Here is a 27677-nt window from a genome sequence, read left to right on the forward strand (position 1 = left end):
AAATTTTTTTTCCTCATAGCGTCAGTTTCAGTTTCAGTTGCCGTCCGTACTTTAAGAGTTACGAGTATGAGATCACGTGAGGCACATGAGGACTACAAAATAACCGCTTCTCTATAATTTTAATTCATTCTATCTCTAACACTAAACTGGTACAGAAGCCGGCATATGGACGTAGTAATTAGTAATTGTCTCACCCCTTCGGTGGGCATCCGAATCGCGCCATAAAGGACGGAAGGAAGGTGGGAGTGAAAGAAGAAAGAGAGAAAGAGGTGCCGTAGGGGAGGGCTGCGGAATAATTTCCACCACCTGGGGATCCTTAATGTGCAATGACATCGCGCAGCACACGGGCGCCTTTGCGTTTCGCCTCCATCGAAACTCGGCCGCCACGACCGGATTCGAACCCCGCAACTCTGGCTCAGTAGCCGAGCGCGCTAACCATTTAGTTTTTGTGCGCCTCACGTGATCTGGTGTGCACTCGACTGCGCCATTACCAGTCTTTCGACTACTGAAACCGAAACCTTATGAAGGCATAAACTTAATTATAATTATATAGTTACTGCGTAGTCAAACTTAATGGTATGATGCATGTTTACTAATGGCTTACACATTATTCGGAAGCAAAAATACGCTACGATAATATTAGTGTCTCTAGCGATGACGTGGTGAACGATTATGGCGTCGGTCAAACAAGAATAGTGCGAAAAGGTCATCCATTTCGCGTATTTCATCGCATCCTCTACAGACATGCGTCAGGCCGTGACTTCACGTAGATGCGGCGGCGCTAGCATCAGCAGTGACTTTCATTGTGCAGGCAAAAAGCGGTACCGTCCGCATCAGATGTGCCAGACTTGCGTGTTTTAGAGCGAGAGCTCTCCTCCTCGAAAAACTCCCGATTTCGATGTGGATGAGACAATGACCTTCAATGCCTCACAAAGTCAAACCGAACTTAACTGCGTGGTGGTAAGGCCCAAGCTATGGTATTATGACCACGTGATCATATGGCCATTGGATACCTGACCTTGACCTTTGACCTTAACCTCGACATTTGATCTGAGACAGTGGAGACCATGCCTTAAGAGTTTTCGCTCGTAAAACTAGGTTCAAGCCACGTTGAACCCCAGCTATTTTTTAAACATAATTCGCGACATGCCAACAAATTGTCGTGCGGTTCGTTGAGCCTCAAGACAGAAGAAAGGAAGCGGCATAAGTTTCCACAAGCTTATTGCGGTCAGATAGGGGTAAAAGAGACGGGCAGCGGCCGAGGAGCGGATCGAGTTCGGCGACAAATCGGCTTCGCAGCTGCACTGCATTTCTGCATCAAAATCTGGACAGTTCGCGTTTTTTAATGGTTGGTCTTCGGTTGCGTGGCGAACAGTTCAAGACTCAATGCCTGCAATTCATCTACGTTCTCCCAGCGCGAGAAATTTAGACTAATAATTCAGCTGACGATTGTGAAGGAGAACTTGCCTCTCACGCCGCTGCTTCATCGATTACTTGTGCGAGTCTTCGTCGCCGGCGCTTCCCACGTACCCACCACCCTTCACTACTATCGAACTAATATTGTCGCCACACGTGCCGACGGCCCAGGAAAGCAAAACTATGAGCCAACCAGGCTAACATGTTTTCTCACGTCTTTTCGGTTTAACTACGTTAAAACCCCCATTTCTTTAGAGCGCAGCTCTTAAGCGCCCGTTCGTGGGTTGAGCCGCGTCGCCGTCGCCGCCGTCGGTGTAACCGAGCGAACAAGAGTACCGTCGCTAACTCATAGATGGCATGAGCGGAGGTAGGGTGTCTAGGGGATGGTTGGTTATATTAGCTCTATGAGGATGGGAGATTTGCATGGAGGAAAAAAAAAAACTGGAGGGAGCGTGACGTCACGCGGCCAGCGTTCGCAAGCCGAGTGTTTACGAAGCCGTTTTCTCCCTCAGTTTTTCGCTCTCCGAGTCTGTACTTTATGTTTTGATTCTGGTATGTTTTAGTGCGCGCATATGTGCGACCCGCGGCGCGGGCGTCTACAGCAAGGAGGTTGATCTACAGTCAGTCTGCCGCGCTAATCTGCGCATGCGCGTGCGCAGGGGGGCTAGATTTTACCGCACGCTATCACGTGGTGTGATCACGGGGGGGACACACTCTCTTTTTTTTTACTATATCTTTACTTGTTAAGACTAGGCTTCAAGGTTGTCGCTGGCCGCTCCTTCCTCAGTTTTTTTTCCTCCATGGAGATTTGTCTGCGGCGGCACGCGGCACCCACTCGCTGCCTCCTCGCTGGCGGGCCCTCCGCTCCGTTGGCGGGTGGTGTTGCGAAATGTGACGTTGAGGCTGTTGCAAGTTGCAAGCTACTGATGATGTTAGCCTTGCGGATTCTGCCGGCAATTGCTTCACTGTAGTGACACTTAAATGATTTTCACAAATGAGGCACGTACCTGAGTACTGACTGATCTATTGCTATGAATACAATCACCCATAGCACTCAAAAGTCAACGCCTGCTGTGACTATCTTGAGTCCAGATCCGTGACCTGCAGGAACCTTAGAACACGGTGTGCAGCCTCCTTTCTACATGACTGTTTTCCGCGCGCGTAGGCAATGTCCTGAAGGGAACTCTGAGGGGCTCCCGTCTTCTTGAAGGAAGCCAACAACACACACCTCTACGTGTTGTACATTGGGCAGCAGATAAGATAATGTTCCTTATGACCGCACTCACCACATATGGAACGCAGCGGAAACGATGCCAGACTCTTATACATCCATGCTGCAGGGTTACGAGCAGAGTCCGTGTGAATGCGATGTAGTAATGTGGCTTGGGATCTTTTTCGTTCCTTGGTCACACATTGCTCGTTGGGTGAACTCCATAGTGTACTGCAATGGCCGAGTACCCCTTCTCTGAAGACTCTCTTGGCATCTTGAGGGACCTTTCTGAATGGGTTACCTGACAGCGCTTTGTGGGCGAGACAGCCCACCACCTCGTTGCCTATGACAGCTATATGTGAGGGCCCCCATTAGAATCGTATGGAGAAGCCTCTGTTGTGCACATTGTGCGCCATGCATAGAGAACTAAGAGACAAGGCACCAGTAAGGAACCTGCGCTCTAAGCTTTGAAGGGCAGATTTTGTATCCGTCAGGATCACAGCACGTTGATCCGGATAAAACCCTAGCTTCTGTAAAGCCGCCTCAGTTGCAACGCTTTCGGCCATTGTGGAGGGCACATCTTCAGTAAAGCGTACAGCTCCATGCTGTATTCAAAGAAGGAATTCGAAAGCTGCTGCTCTAGGTACTCTGGCCTTATCCACAGAACCATCAGTGAACATTAGAAGATGGCGGACATGCTCTGTTTCTAAATGTTCGAGTACGATGCGAACTCGTTGCCGCCAAAGGAGAACTGCGCTTAGCGCGCTTGTTCGGAATACAGACCGTACAGTCGAGGCTCGCAAATGACCAGAGTGGTTTCAAACGCTTGCTTTGTCTTTGAACACCAAGGCTAGGGAACTAAGAGGATTGTGCCAAGTAGGCTCGGAACTCAAATCTCTTTTGGAGTCGCTGCAAAATGGCTCGCCCAGCTGCCGTCTTTCCGAGGCGGCCAAGTTGCATAAGTAATAACCTTTGTGGAGCGATAAGGCTAAGAGGTTTCGATAGCGACTCATGAAGAACTGCATTGTTCGCTGCCGCCTGCGGAGCTCCAATGGCTCTTCTTAGGCCCTTTCTATGCAAAATTTTGAGACCATCAAGCTTTGACACCGAGAAGGAAATTAAAGGCAGTTGGTACGTTATGAGACTAATCACCAGTGCTTTCGTGAAGTCTGACCATTGAGGAAGGGTGGTTTCCCCATTGCTCACTGACGATTCTACAAATCACATTCAGACGCGAAGACAGAGACAAAACAGTCGAATCCACAGCTTGTCGCCACTGTACACGGTAGTCAATAAAGACGCCCAAAAAGCACATGTGATTGTACTGACGAATGCAAGAGTGACCGCGCATAACGTCTTCTGATACCTGGAAAAAGGACGAAGCTGGATTTTTCCACTGAAAGAGGAAATCCCGCACCTTGAAGGTAATCTCGTACTGAAAGCAGGGCCTGTCGAGCTATCAAGACTAATCGCTTGTGTTGGTAGCCGGTAAACCAAAGGCAAATATCGTCTGCATGCACATATGCACATAAGCACATGCCTGATATTTTCCTGCACTGAATCGGGGAGACCAGCCATTACAACGCTGAAAAGCATGGGGGAAAGAACACTTCCCTGGGAACGCCTCGCGAGACAGCCCTTTCGGTGCTTATGGTACTCCCTAACCGCACTAGAATCGCGCGATCACTGCCAAAGGAGTGAATAAATCTTAGCAGACGGCCCTGTACACCTATGTCTTGCAAACTATTCAGTGGTGGGCTCTGAAGGATACTGTAATAAGCCTTTGCGACGTCAAGGAAAATGGCTAATGTGTAAAGGCCGAAAGCACTCTGGTGTTCAATATGGCTTACTTCTAGCTGTCGAGATCGACAAACTTTCCTGCTCTATGGGCTGACCTCCGTCCTGTGAAACCATGGCCGCCTCCTCCACGCTGGCCTCCTTCGGTTGGCACGGTCCCTTCAGAAATGCCGGCGCCAGAGCAGCCTCACCCTTCCCATAGGGACAGTACGGCTTTGCGGCCGTCTTCGAAGGAAATAAATAAAATTAGTTAAATTAGGTAAATTAGGAAATACAGCACAGCTGAGGCGACAACAGATCGAACAACGTCTTCTTCCTCTCTGTGAAATGTGCTGCACATTGTCAGCGTCGGCCACTCCACTCACAGCGTTGTCTTCTAGTACAGACCGCCTGCTTATATAATGCAATACAAAAAACAATCTGGGCCGGTTTTTTCTGAAGAATGAGCGACGCAACCTATGGAAATGCTTCGTCTCCGCAGCGCCGCCGAAGCAGCAGCTGAGCGTCGCCGCCGAGAGAGGACCCTGCTGTGCAGTTCGCGCTAAAGCCCATCAGTGGCTTTAGTTCGCGCCGCCGAAGTGCAAGTTCATTGCCGCCGCCGAAAAATCAAAAGCTCAGATATCGATTTCGGGAGTGTCGTAATCATTCCTAGAATTTTTGTAATTGTCTGGTGCATACGAAATTGATATGTTGAGGGGTAACTATATAAGGTCAAAATGTTTACATTCTAAAACCCTGTGCTATGATGCGCTAGTAATGAAGGGAATGCGCTAGTAATGAAAGAGATCAGCACAGTATTAATACAATAAATTTTCATTTGCCAGACATCGCGTATGTTTATGGGTTTATGGGGTTTAACGTCCCAAAGCGACTCAGGCTGGGAGCGACGCCGAATTAGGGGGCTATGGATAATTTCGTCCTCCTGTGGTTCTTTCGGGTAAGCAGCCGAGCGCCATAACCACTGAGCCACCGCTGTGGCTGTATCGCATATATGTAAAACCTACCACACGAGTGTAAAGTAAAAAAAAAAAGTCGTTAGTATAAATGCTGGTTTGAGAGAGGTAGTGCTGTGAGGTAAGTCATTCTTGAAACCGACCCTTGAGGAACGCCAGGTGACGCATCAACACGAAAGCAGTGCTATAACATAGGAACTATGAACGACGCACAGGAAAAGAAGGAATCCAATGAACCAAGCGAGTATTAATTATGGGAATTAATTTTCCCCGCATATGAGAATGTAGTGCTATGTTCAAAGCCTCACGAAAGTCAGTAAATAGGGCATCGACCTGGGCTCCAAAATCAAAGTTGCTGGGAACATCGTGGGATAATCCAATTAGTTGCCTTATGGCGCTGAAGCCCTGTCTAAAGCCATGCCGAAAATCAGAAAACAAGTTATTAGATTGTAAGCTTTATGTCTTATAATAAAATAATACTTAGTCGTATGCACCCCCCCAAGAGTAGTGTATATACGGCTACAACGCTAAGCTACACAGCTTTCGCAGTAACTTCGTAGTCGAAGCTTCCTTGCCCAAGGATCGAACCCAGTACCTTTTTTCCTTCGACTGCAAAGTTTCTGTGCAAGCTTTGCAGCTAATTATTATCTGTTGCCGGATGACTGCGCTTTGGTGAATGCTTATTAGTATATTGCTTTCTTATTAAAAATCTACTCAACAATGGATTCCCCTGCGCATTGGACAAATTCGGTGATATATTTGTAAATTACTTTCTCCAGCATTCTGCATGTACACGGTGGCGGTTAAGCAGGTCCTAAGTTAAATATTGTTATCACCATACTAGAAAAATGGGAGCACCTTTGCTAGCTTCAGTAACAGTGGTATTATACCACTGATCAGCGGCATGTTGATGAGTAATTCAATAAATTAACCGTATAATTGGGTCTAAACTAGCTTTGTTGGTGTAATAGGTATCCTCGCTGGGGCCTCATGATGGATCTGTGAAAAGTTTGAGAGGGATCCTAATTGGTTTACCATGTACTCTTCACGGGAACTGTCACCTAAGGTCAGAATTCAAGCTGCTAACTTAGTTCTCTGTGTGACGTGCGGTCATAGACGTCCGAGATGCCTTGAAATATTTGGTTTCTTTGTTTTTTTTTTATTACGCATGCTTAGCAATATATCATCTGTTAGTATTTATAGTCGAGGGCCTGTTGCGGAAGTTGTGCCGACAGGCAGTTATGATGCGTCCTCGTTCTAAATATGTTACGCCTAAGAGTTACGTGTTCACAAACGCAGCACGCAATACTGGTTAGATCAAAATGTTTAAATTTAAAAATTACCTTCTATACTTGTAATAGAAATTTTTTTGCAGTTTTCCACTCACCGAGAACGAAGTATATTTAAAAAAATGCTATTGTATGGCATGCGGAGTTAGATGTCCACAAGCTGCTCACTTGTTATTAGTGACAGCTCAGCGGTGGGATTCGGATTAAGCTCGACCAGCTGGAGTTCATTAACATGCACCGACATCGCACAGCGCACGGGTGTTTTTGCATTTTGTCTCCGTTAAAATGCGACCGCCGCGGCCGGTGTTCGGTTTCGTTTCTTTGGGCTCATCATCCGATCGCCATAGCCACTAAGCCACTGCCAGTTGCGGTAAACAGTGGCACCAGAATTTGTACGTGCATTGGATATGCGTCTTCAAGTGTGTTGCCTGGCCCAATTAACCTTGAAAGATGGCGCAGAGTGGAGACCAAACGAGAAAGGAAAGAGTAGCACATGCCTATTCGCGTGTGCGCACGGGAAGCAACGATGAAACGATGGTCCAACTTCGTCTGAGTGGAGGTTGCCAGCTGGCCTACTCTCCTCGTTGGCAAGGGGTCATTAGGGCGGAGCAAACAGAGGCTATTGCAAAGGGACGCCGTTTCTTCACTCCGCCCGCGCTCTTTGCAGTTCTTGTAGTGCGCGAATAAAATGATCATGGGGCCGAGAGGTCGCTCACCGCTCCGCTCACAGAGACTCACCACATGTCAATGCCGCGACGCGAAGCCCGCCATGCTGCCTGCGTGTGAGGCGCAGGTAAACCTCTTCAGGCTCTGACGTGGGCTGGCATAAAAGCATTTATATTAGCTAGCCTACATACTTCCTCCAAAGATACAAACGGTGAGCAAGCGAACAAAAGACAAAGGAACAAAAGGCAAATGCGCTGTTCGACTATGAAGTATTTGGTAGCGACGTGATGTCGGTGTCGCGCGCCGCATACCGTTTGTTTGCGCACCTGTCGAATTAGGCAGAGCTAAGTTCAGCAATGTTTGCTGTGTTAAAGGGCACCCAAACGCACACCAGCATACAGCTATAACTTCTTTCCGTTAATGATGTTGTCCATTCACCTGGAGATACTGGCACAAAAAGCCAGAAAAGAAGTGCGGATAAACAGAGTGTTAAAAATAACTGAATTGTAAGCCTGGTTTCTCGCGAGAGGTATATGTTTGCCAGATCACTACAGAACTCCTCACTGCAGAAAGGAGGGAGATGATGATGATAATGATGATGATGAATTTTTATGGCGCAAAGGCATCTGCGGCCAAAGAGCGTAATGGCGCAAGGTGTCCTTCGTCTTCTCAAGGTGGGTTCAGAGACCGATTTCCCAAGTATTTCTCTCAAAAGAAGCCGAGCACCAGACCAGGGGAAAGCTTGCACCCATTGGATCACAGATGGGGAACCAACGGCACTGAGGATCGAACCCGGCACTTTCCAAATGCGAGGCGGATGCTCAAACCATGGCCACAGCTGCTAGGTGGAAGTCAGAAAAGCCTCAGTATGAGAAACGGTGCAAAGGTAGGCCGAGGAACATGCCTGCTGCTCCACACTGTGTTGGAAAAAGGAGGAAAAGCAGAAATGTGAGAGCGTGAAGAGGATGATGTCGCGATACACGCGGCGTCGAAGGCGGAGTGTGCACACGCACTTATGAATGACGCATGCCGCCGCCCCCTGTGACGCAAAGACCGGAGTTTAGCCCTATTTGATTCGCTCAGAAACTTGAGAAGCGCCCTTTCTTTGTGCCGGGCCAGATCGATATCTGCCCAGGCGACCAAAATGGTTTCCTCAGAAATGAAGCGCATATCCAGGCGACCGACAGTGGCTTCAAGGGCTGCCTGCCGTCCGCATATCAAGGACACTCGCAACGAATATGGCTCCGGTGTAATTCAGAGAGGTTGGTTGAACAATCTTAGCCAACTGGTATTGTCTCCCAGGTGGTTGGAATCGCGATAGCTACGAAATAGACTTCATCGTCGTTGTACGGCCCTCTTCTTTATCCTGATCCACCTGAAAGATGGAAGTATCGGTCGTGAGATGATATTATTGTGAAGGATATAAACTAAGATGATAAATTGCATGGGAAGGAATAAGAAAGAAGTGAGACAACAACTGAGAAATACAAAGGACTAAACCAGGGTTGTCCGAGTTTAACGTATGCGGACAATATTGTACTATTAGCTGATAGCCAAGAAGATTTGGAGACTCTGGATAATACTTGTGCAGAATGAGACACTGTAAGCTTGATATTTAGCGCAATTAAGTAAGGTCTGATGATTTCCATTCATTATACTGACCAAGTGCTTACAATGCAGGGCGTTGAAATAATACGGCGAAGAGATGCAGCGAAAACCAAACATAGTACTTTAGGGGGTGCGACAAGTATGAAGCACTGAGAGGTGTTTGGAAAGGAATAATGGTGCCAGGGCTTACTTTGGGAATGCGGTTTTGTGCCTAAGGACAGAAGTTCACTCGGGACTAGAAATAGAGCTGTTGGCAGACAAGCCGTAGGTGACCACGACAAAAACAGCAAATCAGGCAGTATGGGGGACATTGACTAGAGGTCGCTCGAAGCACAGGGAGCTCTGAGTGAAATATCATATGAAGAACGCCTCAGGAAACTAACGATAACAGGGAGAGGATGCCTTAGAACGAGAAGGTACAAAAAGAATATGGAAGGTTGGGAAGGTCGTTCCTGTCTTCAAAAAAGGTAACCGATCATGGCCAAATATCTATCGTCCCATATCTATCCCAAGTGTTTGTTACAAAATAATGGAGTGAATCATGGAGACCTATCTCGGTGCAATCATATTGGCCAAATTGTTAACTCTGCTATTCGCACCCTTGACTATTTAGGCTGTAACCTTGCCTAAGCACTTCCTGCTGTCTAACTTATCGCGCATGTAAGACTAGTCAGCCCCAAAATAGAGCATGTACATTCTATATTTGATCCTCACCAAACTAACGAAATCGACTTGCCCGAATACATTCAGATTCCTACTTTCCAGTTACTTTTATCGCACTAGTGTAACTAAATTAAAATTACACCTTAATCTCCACGCTTAAGCTTCCCGCCGTGAAGTAGTACCTCTGTGCATGCCTCTTTCACAGGTATTTTCATACCTTGCCGTCGGGTAACATCTGCATCCGTGCAGCCCATCATTTGTCCCGCTACATCCATCCTTGTACAACAGCATTTAAGAAGTCTTTTTTACACACATTCCTGGAATGAAACGACCTTCCCGCCCACATCGACTGTTAGAAGATCGTCGTCAATTGAAGGCAGCCATCGAAAATCACCTCTAATCCTTACCGCCGTTTCTGACGCCCACTCCTCAAGTATTACCCCTTTAACGAGGCCTTTGACGAAAAAAGTAAAAAAGAAAGAACAAACTAAGAAGATGACACATGTACATGATGTAGTAAACCTGCAGAAACAATTGTATATATTTTTTTCAAAATGTGGCAGTATCCATCCAGATATCGATACACGCACAGTCGCTCTCCCTGAAGCCCTAGAGTTTTGAGATAACAAAGGTAATGTGAATGAATGTGTGGTAGACGTTAGCAAAAAGCGATTGGAAGATGGCTGGCTCAAAAGTAGTGCTTACCTAAGGATGCAAGTTGAGGATTAAAATTTGGTTAAACTTAAAAACTAATTGATTTTATATTTAAAGAAAAATGGAAAATTTGTACATGATATCGTCAGCTTTGACAGATTGTTTGGGGAGATACAAAGAAAAAAAGCGTCGAGCATGGTGGCGCATGCCACGCACAGCCCTGTTCTAAAAGGGAAGCTGTACCATCAAGGAGAGCTCGACACATACGCCATTCCCCTTGTATTGCGGGAGACATCATACTCTTATGCAAGCAAAAAGAACAGCTATTCCGGCGTGCCCAGAGAACTCGAAAGCCGGCCGACCTTCTTGCTGCCAAAAACTTCCAGCGAGCCCTGAATACACGAATATGGGAAGCTCATCGGGCGTTTGTGGAAGGCATTGCTTCTCGAGCAGCAAAGGAACCTAAGCTTTCCTGGGCGTGAGTCCACTCTCAACGGAAGCAATCGCAGTGCCCCTCCTCTCATATTGATGGTAAGACAGTAGGCCCTCCTGGTCGCACCTACGAAATATTCAACAGCCATTTTTCTTCAATTTCTACTCGAACCATCCCATGCCTGGCCTGGTCATTTAGCATGCAAGCAAACACTGTAGAGCATGAGCCGGGGGAGACAAGTTACAAGTATGCTTTCGCTGCTCAGCGCACGAGAAGGGAAGCGCGATGCTGGCCTTTTTTGAAGCGCGGCCATATAATGAACCGTCTGTTGCAAAAGTTTACAGTCCACCGTGCCATTGAAATCAACGGATGGGTTAAAAGAACGCCAATTTAGGCGAAATGGTGCATTATTTGAGACTAAAAAGGCAATAGCGCTACACAGGATCATTAATGCGCAAAAGCATACTGAAAAGCCTATATGGGCCAAACGGGGCGGTGCGTCAATGACCACGCTGCTGAGCATGCACGATCTCTAAAACAACTAGAAGGTCCACATCTTTCGCAGCACTGCGCTGAATGCTTCGTGTGTAACCGTGTGGCAGAACATGGGCCGAAGAGGGGGGGGGGGGGGGGGGGGGGGAAGCAAGCAATGTAAGAAGTGAGAACCACGACTTCAGGAGATAAAGATCCGGGGCAGGAGTGGAGATATGAAGGCGCGGGAGGTTTTTGAAGCGTTTCACATAAAAAAGAGGGGAATAGATTGTGTGAGCGATACTTAGGTTCGCCTTTTCAAGACCGAGATGTCTTGAACGGTTTTGTTGACGCCTTGTGTTCCTGTTTTTTGCGCACGCCTTAAATTTTCTATATATTTGCTGCTTTGGCAGTAAATAAACTCAGATTAAGTTAGAGCATGTCCTGCGTCAGTCTTTCATGTGTATGTCTCGCTTTAGCGCTATTGTGTTTTCAGTCTCGAACATTGAAATCAACGGCGCGGTGGATTGTAAACTTTTGCAACTGACGGTACGTATTCGGATAGCTCGCCGAATATCAGTCTTTCTGGTCTATTCTTTATAACGGTTTTCTTCGGCACCAAATTTAGGTATCTGGCAGTAATTTAGAGATTGCGGACGCTCTAAAAGAGCTGACGTCAGTAAATAGCCGAACTCAAAAACGTCTACTTATTATTATGTACGAGATTTTGAGCAAGCACTAACGCCGAAGGTGTCATGATTTTTCATAAGAGAAGACTATAGACGTGACAGTAGCTCGTTGTCTTCGTATACTTTAGTGCAGCCTTCGCCTGGACACCACCCGTAGCAGAAGACTTCGTCTTTATTTTGATTTAATAATAAATCTTTATACTAGGCCAAAGAATAGAGAAGGGACCATGCTCGACTAGATTGTGAACCAATTTGTGAACCAATAGAATCATTATTAGCTAAATGACTTTACCATGTTTATTATTTATCCAAAGTCGTAGGTCGTCGATAAACGTTCGTATAAAGCTTTGCATATAGGGTTTTTACGTAGGCAGCAGCCTTTCGCGCAAGCAAGAAGGAAGCACTCTCATTGTATAGATTGAAAAGACGATGTTACGAAAACCACCAGGGCAACAACAACAACAACAACAAAAACTCTCTGATTGCAATGTAGCTTTCTTCGCAAACAAAAGCCCACAGAAACCGTTTGTTTCCACTCCAATTAAAAGTATTGCTTTTTCTTCAAATAAAATCGCAGCATGCGCAGAAGCATATAGAATGCTGTAAAGAGAGCAAGAACAAATTTTTGCATTACTATTACATTATTATACTGTATTATTACATTATTAACTATTACATTAGCTTCACTTTGTCTAACCTGTCTCCACAAAGAAAGGATTTATTTCACTGATTAATGCAGGTAATTACAAAAAGGCCGTTGTCCCAAAATCTGTATGTAGAGCTCTATTTTTTCGGTTATCAACTGCACGATCACTCAAGTGACTGCAAGCTGGAAATTTAGTGCCAAAGTTGTTTGCATTGAAGACGCAGGAAAATACTGTTCAATATCCTTTAGTCACATTTGTTGCCACAAATTTTTAAAAAAGTGGCGTATAGACGGTCTACAGACTTATTACAGAGTATATTGCTTTCGTGTAGATATTTCTATATAGATATTTCCTTTTGTATCTTGCTAGTCTAGAGACTGTCGTAGAAAAAAGTTAACCAAACGTGTATGGCCATAAATCTGTGCCTATAGACTAGTCCATGGGATTTGTCTATAGATAGTTTATAAACTTTATTGATGAAAGTCTATGAACTTCTATAGACTGAAGAATATTTTGTAATGGCATATCCGTCTGTTCTTGTAGCACAGCGCTCTAAGATGCACCTGCTGCGTGTGCCGCACTAACGTCTTTGGAAGTGCTGCAATACTGCAGCTCCAAGTTTCCTCACTTGCGTCAGCTGCAGAAACAATTCCATCCTCAAAGGCTCGGCGCTCCAACATTTCATTTATTCGCTCGTCAGTCATCCGCAGACGCACGTCCACATAATTGTGCTCTGAAGCACTGAAATGAACTTTCGACACGATGAATACATTCTATGTCGAAATGCCCTCCAAATTTACAAGGTACCAACTTCCATGTTGTTAATACCATTATCGACTAAAAACTACGGCTTTTCCTCAACTTTGCAGCCAATAAAGGGAAGAAAAGTGTGATAATATACAGACAAAATCAAAACATCGCCCTTGGCTCGCAGGAAGAGGACGACCGCAACTCGGCTTCCATGCATTCGGCGCAGCAGTGAAAACCTGCGTAATTAGCTATGGATGCTATATTTTCTCGTGCTGTCGCCTGTATTATGCAGTATTTACGCTCCTAGATAAAGTGTAATCTAACTACAGTGATTAAGCTTGTCCATGCCTGCGTTGTGCGCACGAGTCAATTAGGCAGTGCCGCAATGCAGGAGGGCATATCTCGTGGATCCACTCCGGTCGTTAACAGTGCACGAGTGGTCTTGCCGAAAATATCGCGTGCTCTGGTTTGCTTAATTGTACGCAGAAAATAACAATGCCTTTGTTTGCAATCATGGCGACGAGGGAGGCTGGGAGAACAGCTGAAATATCAGTGTGACGAGCGTCTGCATCTCTGAAAGAAGTATACGAAAAAAAAACATTATTTGCTCGCAAGACTGTGCGATAAACAGCTTGCATATTGCTAAGGATACTCAACACACAATGGTGTCGTTGCTATAAGAGATGGCCAGCGGCTGTGTGGCATAGGAGTAATCGTAAGTAAATGTAAAGAGAGGACGAAAATGTCAACCCTTTCTTCGCCCCTCCCGCTCCATCTCTCGGCTTCCGCGTAACAGACGGGTTTCTTGCGGGATAGAATATATTATATATTCTAATAATGCCCTGTGCGGATGATACCGCAGGCCATCCTCTTTTCACCGAGAGTTGCCCACCGACCGGACACTGCAGGCAAGCTAGTCTGGGGAAAACCAGTAATGAAGCACTGTTTAGATCAGTTATTTTTAGTTCTATACACTAGAAAGACCCGATATACTTCGACGTAATTCAACTAATCCTTCCCGAACTTGCAGATACAACTTGAAGGAAAGTAAAAGTGCATATTAATTATTATTACTTTTTCTTTCAGATTACTGCTTGCAGCGATGTGTGAAAGTTGAGGCACGAGTCCACCACGTGTGGCGTACCCCCAGTGCAGCGGTCAGCGCCCACCGCCACTGCACTGACGACGCGGCCTCCGCCGCCGCCGATGGGAGCCACCGTGCGGGCGAGGGGGTCACTGGGGAGAGGGCCGCTTAAAAGGGGGCCGCGTGTCCCGGGACCGCTGCACACACACGGGCGCGCGCGCAACAACGCCGAGCGGGGGCTATCGGCGCCGCCGCGATGCCAGTCAGCGTGAGCCAGCTCACGCTCACCAGCGGCGACCTGGACAAGTTCCGGTGAGCACTCTCACCTTTTCCCTCTCTGCGCTGGTGACGTCACGCGACGCCGACTTTCTTCCTCCCCCGTCATTGTCTCGCGTGCTTGCACTGTGTGCAAAGCGGCAGCTGCAGCAGCCGCTCTCACGGAGAGAGCAGTAGCCGGAGGTCGGCGGAGAAGAAAGCGCCGTTGGGAAACGCGTGATTACGCGGGGAGCTGGCACGCACCGTCGGTTCCGTGACTCGGGGCAGGACCCGCAGAAGCAGTGCGCCTTGATGGCACGGTGCTGGGCACCCGCTTCATGTCTGTGCGCCCCAGAAAGCACACCCAACAATTCTGGGCAGAAGCATTTCTGAGCGGGAAACCGTTTATGAACGCAATTTTTTCATATCATGCAAGATTTCACTACAACAATCAGTGTATCCGCAGGTCACCCGACGGCAGCTGTACATTTTTTTTTCAATTTATGTTTTTGCTATCATGAAATGCGTTTCCCATGAGCTTTCTATGGCAATCTTAACTGTTCGATGCGATCGATGGAAACAGTTTAAAAGAAAGGTTTGCTGCATGTCAGAAGAATGGACCATTACTTTCATTACTTCCATAACAGTCTCTCACAATTTTCAAAATTCTTCTCCGAGAATGTTGGACTTGCACGCGGAGGACGCCGGTACACTGGTGATGTCTGTAAACATTGTTTATTCTTTTTTATTTTAACTTTGTAAAATATGCCTGCGACGATGCATAAAAGTGCTTGATGCATGTGATGGATACATGTGTTGTTTGTTAATCCAAGAGACGCGCTTTGTGCTGCTGACGAAACAGCGCAGGAACAGGTATGCACAGAGAACCACACAGGCGGTACAGTGAACTCACGACTGGCTTTGGTAAGGCGTTAATTACTGCAGTTTATACACTGTAGCCGACTATCTGAGAATGAAAACAACAGGGACGACAATGGATCATGCACATGTAGAAGGAATGAATGACGCATGACGGCCTTTTTTTTTTATCTAGTATTAAAACACCAGAATTCTTTTGTTGACGAGAGTAAAGACGCAGCTAGTTCTCACGCAGTCATCTTTGCGCTTCTAATTTGCGTATGCCAGGGCTTTGTCTGGCTTTGTTACCACTTTTCAAGAACTTAACACTGTCTGTACGCAAGAAAGCAACCGCAGTCTTTGCTCTGTATTCTAGTGCAAACAAGCATTATTACATCCCTCCAAGATGTTGCCTCTGTCAGCTAAACTCAGTACGCCGGCTTTCAGCCCGTGGGGTGCCCCGCGTCGTGCGTCGCTACTGAGGCTGGCTTCCTTTCATCAGGTTTCAACGCGTGCCTCCTTGCTCGCCCGTGGTCCTTTATAGACGATATGATGTGAGCCAAGCCAAAGTATAAGTCGCCTAGAGAACAAATAAAGTTGCTCCGGAGGTCCTTGCTCGATTGGCACGGTTGCCGTGAAAAAGCGCATCAATAAATTCAGTTCACTGCGGAGTTTGCCCAACGATCTGTGTTTACCTGCCTAGAGTTCTTATGCGATGCGGGTGTCCCACGTACCGAATCTGTAAGTGGGCTATGAGGTAGTGCGTGGCTGCGGATTAATTTCACCTACTTGGGATTCTTTAACGTGCACTGGCATCGCACAGCCGATTTTTAAAAATTGTTTCACTTAATCTCCGTCGAAATGCGGCCTCCTCGGCCAGGATTCACTCCAGTGACCTTTAGCTGGAACCCAAGCCTCCCCGGCGGGTGCACTGTACTGCGCGTGGCCTTGCATTCTCCGGAGAAAAGCTACGAGCGCGCATGGTGCTTTGCGGCGCAGCAGACTACAACGCTTCTTCCCGGGGAAAGTCCGCGTTCAGTGCAGACGCCCCGGCAGCCCCGGCAGGAAGCAGGTCGAGCGCCGAGGAAGAAAGCTTCTCCGTTTGACAGACACGTCTTCGCGCCGATGCTCCAGAGAAGCCGGGAAGCACCTGGCTCGGTCGTCGAGGGGCTGCCGAATAGAGGTCGCAGGCCCGCTGCACCCCGACGCAGCCACTTTTCGACAGAGGCAAAGTACAATAAGGGAAAGCCATCAGAAGCAATCGACGTTTTGACACGCGTTAAGGAAGACAAGGCGGTCGAAATACTGCCCTGAACCCTGCACAGCAGTTAAACCTTCCTCATAGCCCGAAGTGCAGGTTCATAACGTTCGAATGCATTCAGAAACACTGTGGCCTCGAATGCTCGTTGCCAAGTTACGAGACCGGCATGCTATCTAATAATGGGCTTCCTCGACCACGTGGACCTCCCGCACACGGATATTGTCTGATTTCGACGCTGTTTGTCGTCATCGAACAGGCAAAAACAGCATTTGCGAAACCGGGCCTTTCTCCGAGCGTTTCCTAATTGCACGCGCGTGCTTATTGTTGTTTTGGTGCCCATTGAAGGCGTCCTCACTCCCTCCCTGCAGAAGCCGCTCGTTGGTCCCCTCGGCTTTGGCACGCAGCCTATAGCGGGTGGCAATCCCCGGGCGCAGCGGTCGGGGCGTCCCTATAGAGAGCTCGTTGCGCGACCGGGACAAGTGACTCCAAGCGGGTCAGCGGCTGCGCCCGAGGGGCTCTTCTCCTCTCGGCCGCCACAATGGAGCCGGCCGACGAAGACGAGCTGCGGCGGTGGCGCGCCATGACGAAACAGTCCGACTAGGGCAGAACCTCTCCGTCGTAGAGCCAACGCCGGAATCGGGAGCCACGGTTCCTAGATCGCCTGCCCTGGCGTTGTGTTTTTGTTCTCTCCTCCACGTCATCTTGTACGCATGAAACACGACGATGAATCTCCGCCTTGACGCACTTTCCACTATTCCGAGCTCCATCCACTGAAATGAGATTACCGCTTTTATATTTTTTTTTTGCATCTGTTAACCTCGAGGATGAGAGAGAAGAGGTGCGGATCGCTCTATTCCAGCATAAATTAAATGCCTCCGATGAGTAAGTTGAGGGCAGAGAGTGGCCTTCCCTGCACTGCGACCCAAGCCCGGCGCTCCATGTGTGTAGTGGTGGGCGAGGCATGAAGGGAAATCGAAGAGGGGCACTGAAACTAACAATGCCCCAGGTTCGCATGCAGGGACGGCCAATTGGGCCAAGAGGTATCCGATACTCGTCTAGCGGGCGTTGTTTTCTACCCTACGTAAGAAGTGAACCTATACGCGGTAGTGAGGGCCGGGTGAGGAAGCGATAGTGTACAGAGGACTAAGGTATTGGTAGTAGGCCTAACATTTCAAACTAAGACGTCCCCCAAGCAAAAGGCGCATGGCCAGAGAAATGCCGGTGCCTTAGGAACATTAGGAAGTTCGCGGGCATAAGGTGGCCGCAGCTGGCGCAGGACAGGGTTATTTGGAAGGATGTGCATGAGAAGCCTTTGTTCTGCAGTGGAGGTAGTTATGGTTACTGATTCTACTGCTGATGGTGATGATGATGATGACGACAGAAAACATACCGCGAATGACCGGGTGTGCAAGGCATTTCAACGGGATCAGCAGCCCGCACCGCTGTAACAAAGAAGGGGCAAGGATGCCGAGTGCAAATGAAGGTTCTTTGTGAAGCTCGTCGGGGATATGTGACACTAGATCAGGTGGACGGTCTGCCTGGAGTACGAGTGCTGGAGTTGGGCGAATATCGAAATTTTCGAAGAGCAGAACGAATACTCTCCTATTCGATTCGCTTAACGAATCCAATAGTGTACGTTCAAATAACTCGAAACGAATCGAATTTTCTCTCAAATTCTCAAAGTTTTTGAATAACTGGGACATTGTTTTGCTTCACCAGTGTTTCTAAACGCGGGCCCACTCAGCGACGCCGCACAGCATGCTGCCGTGATCGTTCTGCCTGGCCCGTGGGGCTCAGACCCACGACGCGGTTCATCCGTGCTGAGGCGTCCGTGATGCTCATACATGACATCCAAAAGTGGGCGATGCGGCAGTGCGCAGGCAATTCGCACTCCAAGCCTAGATGCAGGATCTCGAAGGCTATCGCTCATAGCTGACGCCTCCCGAGATGGGGCGCTTGTTTATTTGCTGTCGTCACCACCAGTAAGCAGCAGTTTTCGAATGCTCCTGACATGACCATCACAGACTTTACTTGTATATAGTGATTTAATGTAGCGTGCTCCCTAGTAGAGATCAGTGTTGCCTCTTCTGACAACTATATATAGAGCTATAACATCACCACCACAGCGCTACGCTGTTTCGCTCGATTATTCATTCTGTGCGAATACCCGTCAAAATATTCGGTTCAGCTTTATCACTATTCGATTCGTATTCGATTCGGTTTGGAAAAACTATATTCACAAACCCCTACTATACATGCAACATCCGGGGGAAGTTGAAAAAACATCTTGGAGTCATACAAGATGGGAAAAACCTCGACGCTTGTTGCACAAGAGAGTAGGGCCAGTGCAGTGTAACATAGCCGAACGTATATAGTAGAGCAGACAACGAGAGACGTTACGTTAATCTTCATTTCCACGCTCGAAAGAGTTGGTGCAGTTGCTTCGTCGATTCTGCTCAGGTATACACCCTGGTCCGGCTCCAGTCGTTATCAATCAATCAATCAATCAATCAATCAATCAATCAATCAATCAATCAATCAATCAATCAATCAATCAATCAATCAATCAATCAATCAATCAATCAATCAATCAATCAATCAATCAATCAATCAATCAATCAATCAATCAATGATTTCTTTCCAGCGACGAGTTGAAGGTCATCAGGAAGAAAGCTGTCATTGACAGCTTGAGGGTGCCTGACGCCCTTACAAGGCAGCAGCACATAAGCACTGTGTAAAACATTGAACACATATGCAGAGATTTTCTTCCATGGCAATGTGTTTTCACCTATGAGCAGTTTAGTGCAATAGCATACCTTCTATTACATTGCTGTGGAATTTCATTAGGTTCATTATAGAACAACACTGCGAATACATTTTATCAAGGAAGCATACAGGACGGAAACAGTGAACAATTAAAATTCAATTAATAACATTAGTTAGACAAAAAATTGGCATCACTTGCAAAAATATTCGCGCATCTGTTTTGTGTTCAAAGTGCTTAATTCGAGATTTTCATGTCGGCATTTGTTCGGTAAAAATGGCAAGTTGTACGTGAGTGACTGTAACATGTAACTGGTACAGTTGTCGTGACTGCAACTGCACAGTGCCTGCAGAGTGACTGTGACAGTTATCAGAGAGCTTGGGGCAGTGAGAAACAATCTGCCGTACAGTCCTAGACAGTGGGCGCCAGTTGGAAGCTGCATTTGGGCGACCCTGAGCCAGCATTATCCCACGTCAGAACTTTGGGTTGCTGCTTCTTCGCAGCTAACTTGATTTTGTAGGAAGTAATTAAGCTAATGACACCGCAAGAGGCTAAGAAGTCTAAATGTGTGATAAGGTGTACAAAGAACTCTTACGTAACGTATGTTCATGTTGCAGTGAAGAAAAGTACTCTGAGAGGAAATCTATCTTTTCTTGCTCCTCTGTCGTCATCATCATGGTGGGCAGTTAGAGGCTATGAATTTTTTCATAAATGAAAAACAGACGTACCACAATGTTTCCAAATCGAGGCTTTTCTTTAAGCAATTAAATTTGTTATGCAGGGATAATTGTTAACAAAGGAATAGCATATGATTTAAATACCTTGTTTTGAGTTTTTCACCCTGTATAGGCTGTTTATCATGCAGAACTGAGCAGCACAACTTTTCTGACATCGTAGAATGGAAAGACACAGGCACAACACGAGAATACAGCGCTTTATGCCGCAGTCACTGAAGCCCCTTTAATGAACTGATAAGTAATCGTTATGTCATGGCTAAACTCCAAATAATTTTGCAACTTGATCGGAAACTCAATGAAGCGCACTTTCTCGCGTTCTTTATTTTTTTTTTGTTTACCCCACCGTCCATCGCACATTTAATGTCGAACGGAATAACTGCTGATTATGTTTGTTAAGAGCAACTATAGACCGCACCCGCTTTTTTTTATCAACCTTTCGTGCCTCCTAAAAGAAGGCAGAAGTAGTTTTTTTCCAAAGTTTTGTCTTTATCCGAGCCCTTCCATTACTACTGCTGAACCTGGCGACTTGGCTTTAGTCTCGGTCACGATGGCCGCCTTTCGATGGAGGTGAAACGCAAAATGCGCTCGTCTGCTGCGCGATGTCAGTGCACGCTAAAGAACCTGACACACTCTGAATTGATTTGGAGCCCGCGGCATACCTCGTTGTCCATGTATCGTTTTGGGACGTCAAACTTCAAATTCCATAGCATACCATTTCGTTCTGGCGGGTTTAGCTGCAAGATACGAGTTTTCTGTTTCGAACCTGGCCCTTGAATATGTCAATGATAAGTAGTACATGTGACAGACAACCGCACAAAAGCCAGTACATCGTGATGTATACCTGAATCGCTTCTAGTTAGTTAGTTAGTTTATGGGGTTTAACGTCCCAAAGCGACTAAGGCTATGAGAGACGCCGTAGTGGAAAGCTCCGGAAATTTCGACCACCTGGGGTTCTTTTACGTGCACTGACATCGCACAGTACACGGGCCTCTAGAATTTCTCCTCCAAAGAAATTCCAGCCGCCGCGGCCGGGATCGAACCCGCGTCTTTCGGGTCAGCAGCCGAGCACCATAACCACTGTGCCACCGCGGCGGCCCTGAATCGCTTCTGATTCCCATGTCTTGCAAACACTGGGCTCGAAGGGGCGCGGAGATTTTCACGTTGCTTTCAGAAGACTCTGACTTTGTATACTTCTTACTAATTTTTTTTATTCTTTTAAAACTCATAAAATGGCAGCGGTCCTGGAAGAGAAGGCAAAAAGCGACACAGGAAGCCAGCGGACCGAAACCTATAGGCACCACTCATACAGCAACAGGTCGGACGCTTTATTAAAGTGGCAACAGAGCATCTTGCGCTTTCAGAATACCGAAACAAGTATCACAACGTACTTTGTTAAAACGACGCGTTACCTTGCGCTGCGACAAATTCGATGCGCTCAAAGACAGCCGAACGCTTTCCCATCGTGCCACTGACAAAAATGGCGTTTATCTTCGCGCTCCAGGGACACCGCTATATGTGCACCTGCTCAGGTTGATGAGAACGTTATTCATACAGGAGTGGTCCGTCAGGTCGGAGAATCAAAGCTGACAGCCATTATCTGGTGAAAGTTGGGCGTAGGTTTCGAGGCGCACAGTGCACGCCGCACGGTTAAAAAGCAGCCGCCAGCGTTCGACATTCCGTAGGTAATGTCATCTACTCCGTATTGTTTTTGGTAGCGTTTACAGTGGTGATTTGAGCTCGAGAATTCCTCTTTCTGGTTACCTTCCCTCAGCCCCTGGCGGCCGATTGTTCGTCGTCTTTCAGAGACCTGAGCGTCATTGAATGTCGAGGATGCGATGGAAAGGCCGCGCGATTGGCGAGCGCGACAGCGGAGGCTGTCCACGAGATTTCTGCTCGTAGCCCGGCTAAGTTCGCCGCAAACACAAAAGGACACGCATGAAGAGGGGGACGCGAGGTCTATTTAGTAAGATTTATTTATAAAGAGAGCACATGCTTGTGTTATTCCTCCTCCAGTGTCTTTGGCAAATATGAAATATCCACATACCCACTTATAACCATTATGTGAAGGCGTACTGATACGTTGTGGCTTTATTGATTGATAAAATATGTTTCCACTAACTCACGCGACACAACATCACGGCTGCTGCCCACATCCTGACGCCTTCTAAGTGTGACTCGCAACCGCTCACGCAGCGTTGTGCCGGCAGGTGCGAATTCCCTTTGTTCTTTACGGGATGTCGCAAATACTCAAAGAAAGTCAGGAACAAGCACATTGAGCTGATTATTTTTTGTTGCGAAAGCAACACTGCGCGAGTCGCCGAGCCATTTCGCGGAGCTGAGGCAAGGCCATGCTGCGCATGCGCGAGGAGCAGTGACGTCACGCGGCGCACAGCTGGCGCGCCGCCGCCGTCGCAGCGCGGGTGACTCAGAGGTGCCGCCGCCGCGCTCGACAGTTGCGCATGCGCAGTAGCGGCGCATAGCTAGCGTGCCGGGGCCGCCGCCGCTGCCGCGCGCTCTCCATCGCCTCTCTCTCTGTCGTCGTTGCTTTCGAAATCCTCCAGGTTTGACCAGAGCTAAACCACTGCAAATTTTTTTCAGTACCTTTAACATTTTCGAAGCTGTGTCCCTGCATAAGTGAACCGGATAGAACAAGCATACGTACGATAAGCGGCCCGGCAGGCATATGCAACCTGTACTGATCGTATTGGTTATCGAAATCTCGTTCATTAGGGTGACGTTCGATTAACGCAGGTCACGTTATGGAACCGTTAGCTCTGGCCCTAAGGTGACTAATCCACCTATACGGCTGCCAGAGATTGCGCATTTTCCGACAATTTAGGGAGAAATAAGTTACAAGTCATGAAATTACCAATCACGTAACAAAATGGTACCTGATCTGCGCTCATCATTCACAGCCGAAAGTCAAACAAGGAGAGCACTTTTACTCCCGTTCCACCGCTTTAACAGTGTCTGGAGATCGTCCGCTGGAGGCGAAACGCTAAAGGCGCCCGTGTGCTGTGCGATATCAGTGCACCTTGAAGATCCCCAGGTGGTCGAAATTATTCCCCAGCCCTCCACTACGGCACCTCTTTCTCTCTTCTTCCGCTCACATTTTCCTCTCTTCCCTCACGGCACGGTTGAGGTGTCCACCGAGAAGTCAGACAGTTACCGCGCAATTTTCTTTTTCACAAAAGTCACTATTAATAATCGGCAGGGCGATTTTCAGCCGAAAATGAAATGAGCTTACCCCATCAAAATTTCTCAAATCGGTCACCCAGAATTGAGCCCAAGCTCCCCCTCTCTTCCGTTCTTCGATCAATCAGCGTCAGTGCGAGGGTAATTGCCCCAACGAGCAGTACCTCGGTGTCTCCTGTGACGCTGAAACAGCCGACCATGCGTGTCTGAGCGCTCAGGGAACGCGTGTCGTCTAAGGCTTCCTATTTCCAGCTGTTCTTACTCCTATAACTTGCTGCTGGATCTCATAGAAGCTTAATTATAGCATGTACTTCTCTGAACCGCTCAACTGCCACACATAGTCGTTGCTTTTTCACAGTCGTTAGCGATTTTTTTGCCGTGGTGGTGCATGTCTCGCTTACATCCTCCTCCCGATTCGCTGTCTCTGCATGTCGCCTCGCTCTCCGCACGCCGTCTAGCCCCACCTGCGAGCGAACAAATATTATTTTCCCTTTGCTCTCATCCTTCGAAACTTATTTGCCGTAGTCGATTTCCCTGGAAGTTCGTTCACTGAGCCCCATATCGGCGACAACGAACGCGAAAGCATTTTCCACAGCCTCTGAATCAAAGAAGCCGGAGCACTGCCGTTCGACGCACTCAGGCAAGCGCAGCAAGACGAAGAACGGGGGAAAAAGAAAGATGACAGGCGGCAAGTGGACGAGAACATGAAGGGTTTATTTGCGTAACGGCCCTCCCGAATGCCAGCGTAACTTTCCATCGCAGCAAGCCCGATCGTCGTCGTGCCGGGGGGCAAAGCGATGCGTTCGAGGAAGCCAGCGCGTCCTAGATCGTGATTTCCGTCGCCGACGCTCTACACGAACGTGGACGCGGTGATGGCGAGCCGCTTTCGGCGAGTTATCGATTTCCGCAGATAGGCGCTTCGACAGGGGCTATCCTCACGACCGTGAGTGTAAGGCCACCGAGAAAAAGAAAGGGTTCCTCCGTACTGCTGCCGCTCCCGGCTGCCGTGTGGCCTCCCCGGAAGTCGCTTTTGTCCCTCGTCCCCGCTGAAAGGATGTAGAAAAATAGCCGGCGCTTGTTGTGCGGTGAAGTGTCACGAGAGCTGACGGCGACTCTCGCTCGCATTCACTTTGTACCTAAAAAAAAAAAAAAAGTGGTTTTAAGGACAGAAAATGGCGCAGTAACTGCCTTACTTCACGGTGGACGCCTCAACGCCGCGTAGTGGAAGGGAAGAAGGAGCGATTGAAAGAAGATATTGGAGGACTCCGGAATAACTCCGGCCACCAGAGGATCTTTAACGCGCACTGACATCACACAGCACACAGCACCATTAACTATACACTGTGCCCACTGTGGTAACAGTGGAGGTGGAGTGGTGATCGGAAAAGACAGGCGCAGGAGCTGCCTCACTCGTGGTGTAAAACTGAACAGCGCCGTGAGTGATGGAATGAAGGAGGGGATAAAATAACAGTGATGGAGAAAAAGTGGTTATAATAGAAGGCTCCGGGGTTAATTTAGACACTGTGGAGTTTTTTTAACACGTTATGCCATCGTACAGCACTCTGGCATCTCGCATTTCGCCTAAATCGAAGTGCGGCCGCCCCGGCCGAGATTCCATACTGCGACACGTCGTGCTTACAGCCGAATGGCATGGCTGCCGCCGAGCCTCTACTGCGTATTTGCACAGGAAGCCGAACCACACCTCCCTGCAGGCGTTCGGCGACCTGCTTTTGGACGGCGCTCTGGTCAGACACTACACCAGAGTGACATTGATACTAACGTGGTTTGTCATTCATGCCACGCTTTATGGGCCCCGCTGAGAAGTGCCATCAGATTTTACAGCAACAGCTGTTAAGAGCACATTTCCGGGTTTCTGCCGCGTCTTCGGCGTAATAGAGCGCCACGGTGATTGGTCAGCATGCAGTGACGACACGCATGATGTCCCGGCAAACGTCATGGCTATGTGCTATACTGCGAGTTCCGAACACAGTGACATCGTGCGCGTTGAACAATAGTAAACAGTCACACTTCCCACCACAAAGAGCTGTCGCTGAACCACGCGCTAGGCAAAGGTGACCTCCACGTGGAATTTCTGTGTCCTGTACTGCAAAGAACAAGCTACTCTGCCCTGCCGGAGTCGCATAGCCTCGCGTTCGCCTACAGAAGAGAACCGACGGCTTGAGCTCGAGGATGCACTGGTCCGCCAGGCCCGTTCCTTCTTCAGGACAGGCCGAGCAGAGAGCGCATAACGGCGACAGCCTCTCTCTCCATGCATGCGGAGCGCCTTTACGATCAGCTGTGCGCTGCCTGCATGCTCAAAGACGTAGTGTTCCTTCTCGCATTGCCGTTTGACGCTTTTCCTCAGACCGTCATCCGTCGGGCACAGGAGTCCGTTCCGGCACCAGCGTTCCAACAGCGCACCCGTCGCCTCAGCGCGGATCGCTGTCTGCATTCGCCGAGATTAAACCTGATGTTCGCCAGCTGTTCCGGCGGACGTCTTCGCCCTCTCCTCAGTGCAGAGTTGCGTAACACAAATAGAAAGCGGCGCCTTGCCTCGGCGCCGAAGAGTCCCATACGATTGCTGATACACCAGCGGTGGCGATTAAGCGTGCTTCGATTACGCCTGCGGCTCATCGGTTCGTTTAGTAATGCTTGCCAGCAGATCTGTACGACTCCATTGCGATGCTGTCGTGACGTGTTCCCTTTACGCATTGAGCGAAGATTGCCTGGCAGCATTTTTGTGATTCTTGGTCTGGCGTTTTGAACAAGAATTGGCGTTTTAAACAAGAACAAGACACTCAAGTATGGCTTTGAAAGCTAAACGATTGGGATTGCTCCATGTCGCTCATGTATGCCAATTGACCCAAGTTAAATTGCAGGAGGCGTAGGCCAGCACTGGATTCCAGAGAAGCCAAGCGAAAACTGTACTGCACCGTAATAGGACTGCGAGGCCCACGGAGTTGGGGAATATTCTCATTTCTTTCTTTAAAAGTCTGTCATCTTTCTAAGTATACCAAATAGTTCTCAAATCATCGTGTTCCCTATTCTAAATATACCGATCCCGCTGTCCCCACGTGGCTATTGAAATTACCTTAACAGCGTGTTTGTTTGGTGTGATATCATGATGATCGTGAATCTTAATGGCGCGAGGAAAGCTTGGCGAAAGAGCGCCGTGGCGCAAGGTCTCTTAATTTACGCAAGATGGGGTCGACGACCTATTCGCCCCAGCGAAGCCGATCACCGGGCCATGATGCAGCTTGCACCCACTCCACCACCGGTGGGCGCCCGGCGGCACTTCGTATCGCTCCGCACATCTTCAGCGTCCGAGACGGATGCTCAAACCAATAGGCCACCCTCTGTTGTGATAAATGATTTCGAGAAATGCAAAACTATGTGAGTGCCTTCTGATGTAATTACTATTTTAACGACACCGCGCCGTAATGCAGCCGATGAAGTTACCGTCGTATTCATACCCTTAATAACTGTGCATGCTAATTACCTCACTAATGAAAGCAGTCACGTGCTCGTCTATATTTGCCGCAACTTGCAATCTTCAGTTATATCACTCAAACTAAACCTGTGTGAAAGTTAGGGTTGATCGAAACTCAGATAAGCTTGCGTAATTTTGAATTCCAGTCAAACCAAGTTCACTCTTCTCTTTGAAGTGCCGAACTGTTCGTGTCACACTGACACGTACAACGGAAACTCAGCATACGTAATTCTTACATCCCTGTAAAATCCTCTCGGCTTTGCCCTTTCCAGAAAACCTGTTCTTATCCTCTATCTTTAAAAGAACAACTTTTCGCTCGCTCATGCGCATCTCATCTCGCCTTAACCACAGGTTCAGTGTCCCATCTCGACAAATCATGTTACACGGAGACTCCTCCATGCAGAGAACAGCGATTGCAACCACCTTACTGCCGACACAGCAAACATCCTGCTCACGGCGGAGCTAAAATTTTCAGTGCTGCAAACCCACACTCTTACCTGCGGCATTTTGTCGCTGATTTTCCTGGAAGTGTGAAAATAGGTTAGTAAATAAATTAAAAATTGTAGGGGACACATAAGCTCTGCCTTAAGAGCATGACGCGATAGCTTTAGCTTGTTAACACTCCCGTATATGATGAATTGGTCATTCTCTGCTTAATATTCATAGGTCCCTGGGAGTCCTCATGCCACTCTTGGCGCTCCGGTGCAGCGGTCAAGCAGTGCGCCACAGCCCCGCGGCGGCAGGTGCTCCCAGCGGTGGGACTTGTGCGAGCCAGGTTGCTCGACCA

At 48.0% G+C, this 27677-nt stretch overlaps 1 protein-coding gene across 1 annotated transcript in view; it reads left to right on the forward strand.

The window, feature by feature from the left end:
- The first annotated feature begins 14514 nt into the window (after positions 1-14514).
- The window catches only part of LOC149365130 (neprilysin-2-like), a 97883-nt gene continuing 84720 nt past the window's right edge, over positions 14515-27677 (forward strand). Inside the window, exon 1 of the mRNA XM_089575219.1 lies at positions 14515-14642. Within this exon, the coding sequence (XP_089431345.1) occupies positions 14587-14642 (56 nt within the window). The 5' untranslated portion in view covers positions 14515-14586. The remainder of the gene's footprint in view (positions 14643-27677) is intronic.

This window comes from Amblyomma mixtum, chromosome 2, assembly GCF_055824585.1.
Source record: "Amblyomma mixtum isolate Tamu chromosome 2, ASM5582458v1, whole genome shotgun sequence".
In the NCBI taxonomy this organism is placed as follows: Eukaryota; Metazoa; Arthropoda; class Arachnida; order Ixodida; family Ixodidae; genus Amblyomma; species Amblyomma mixtum.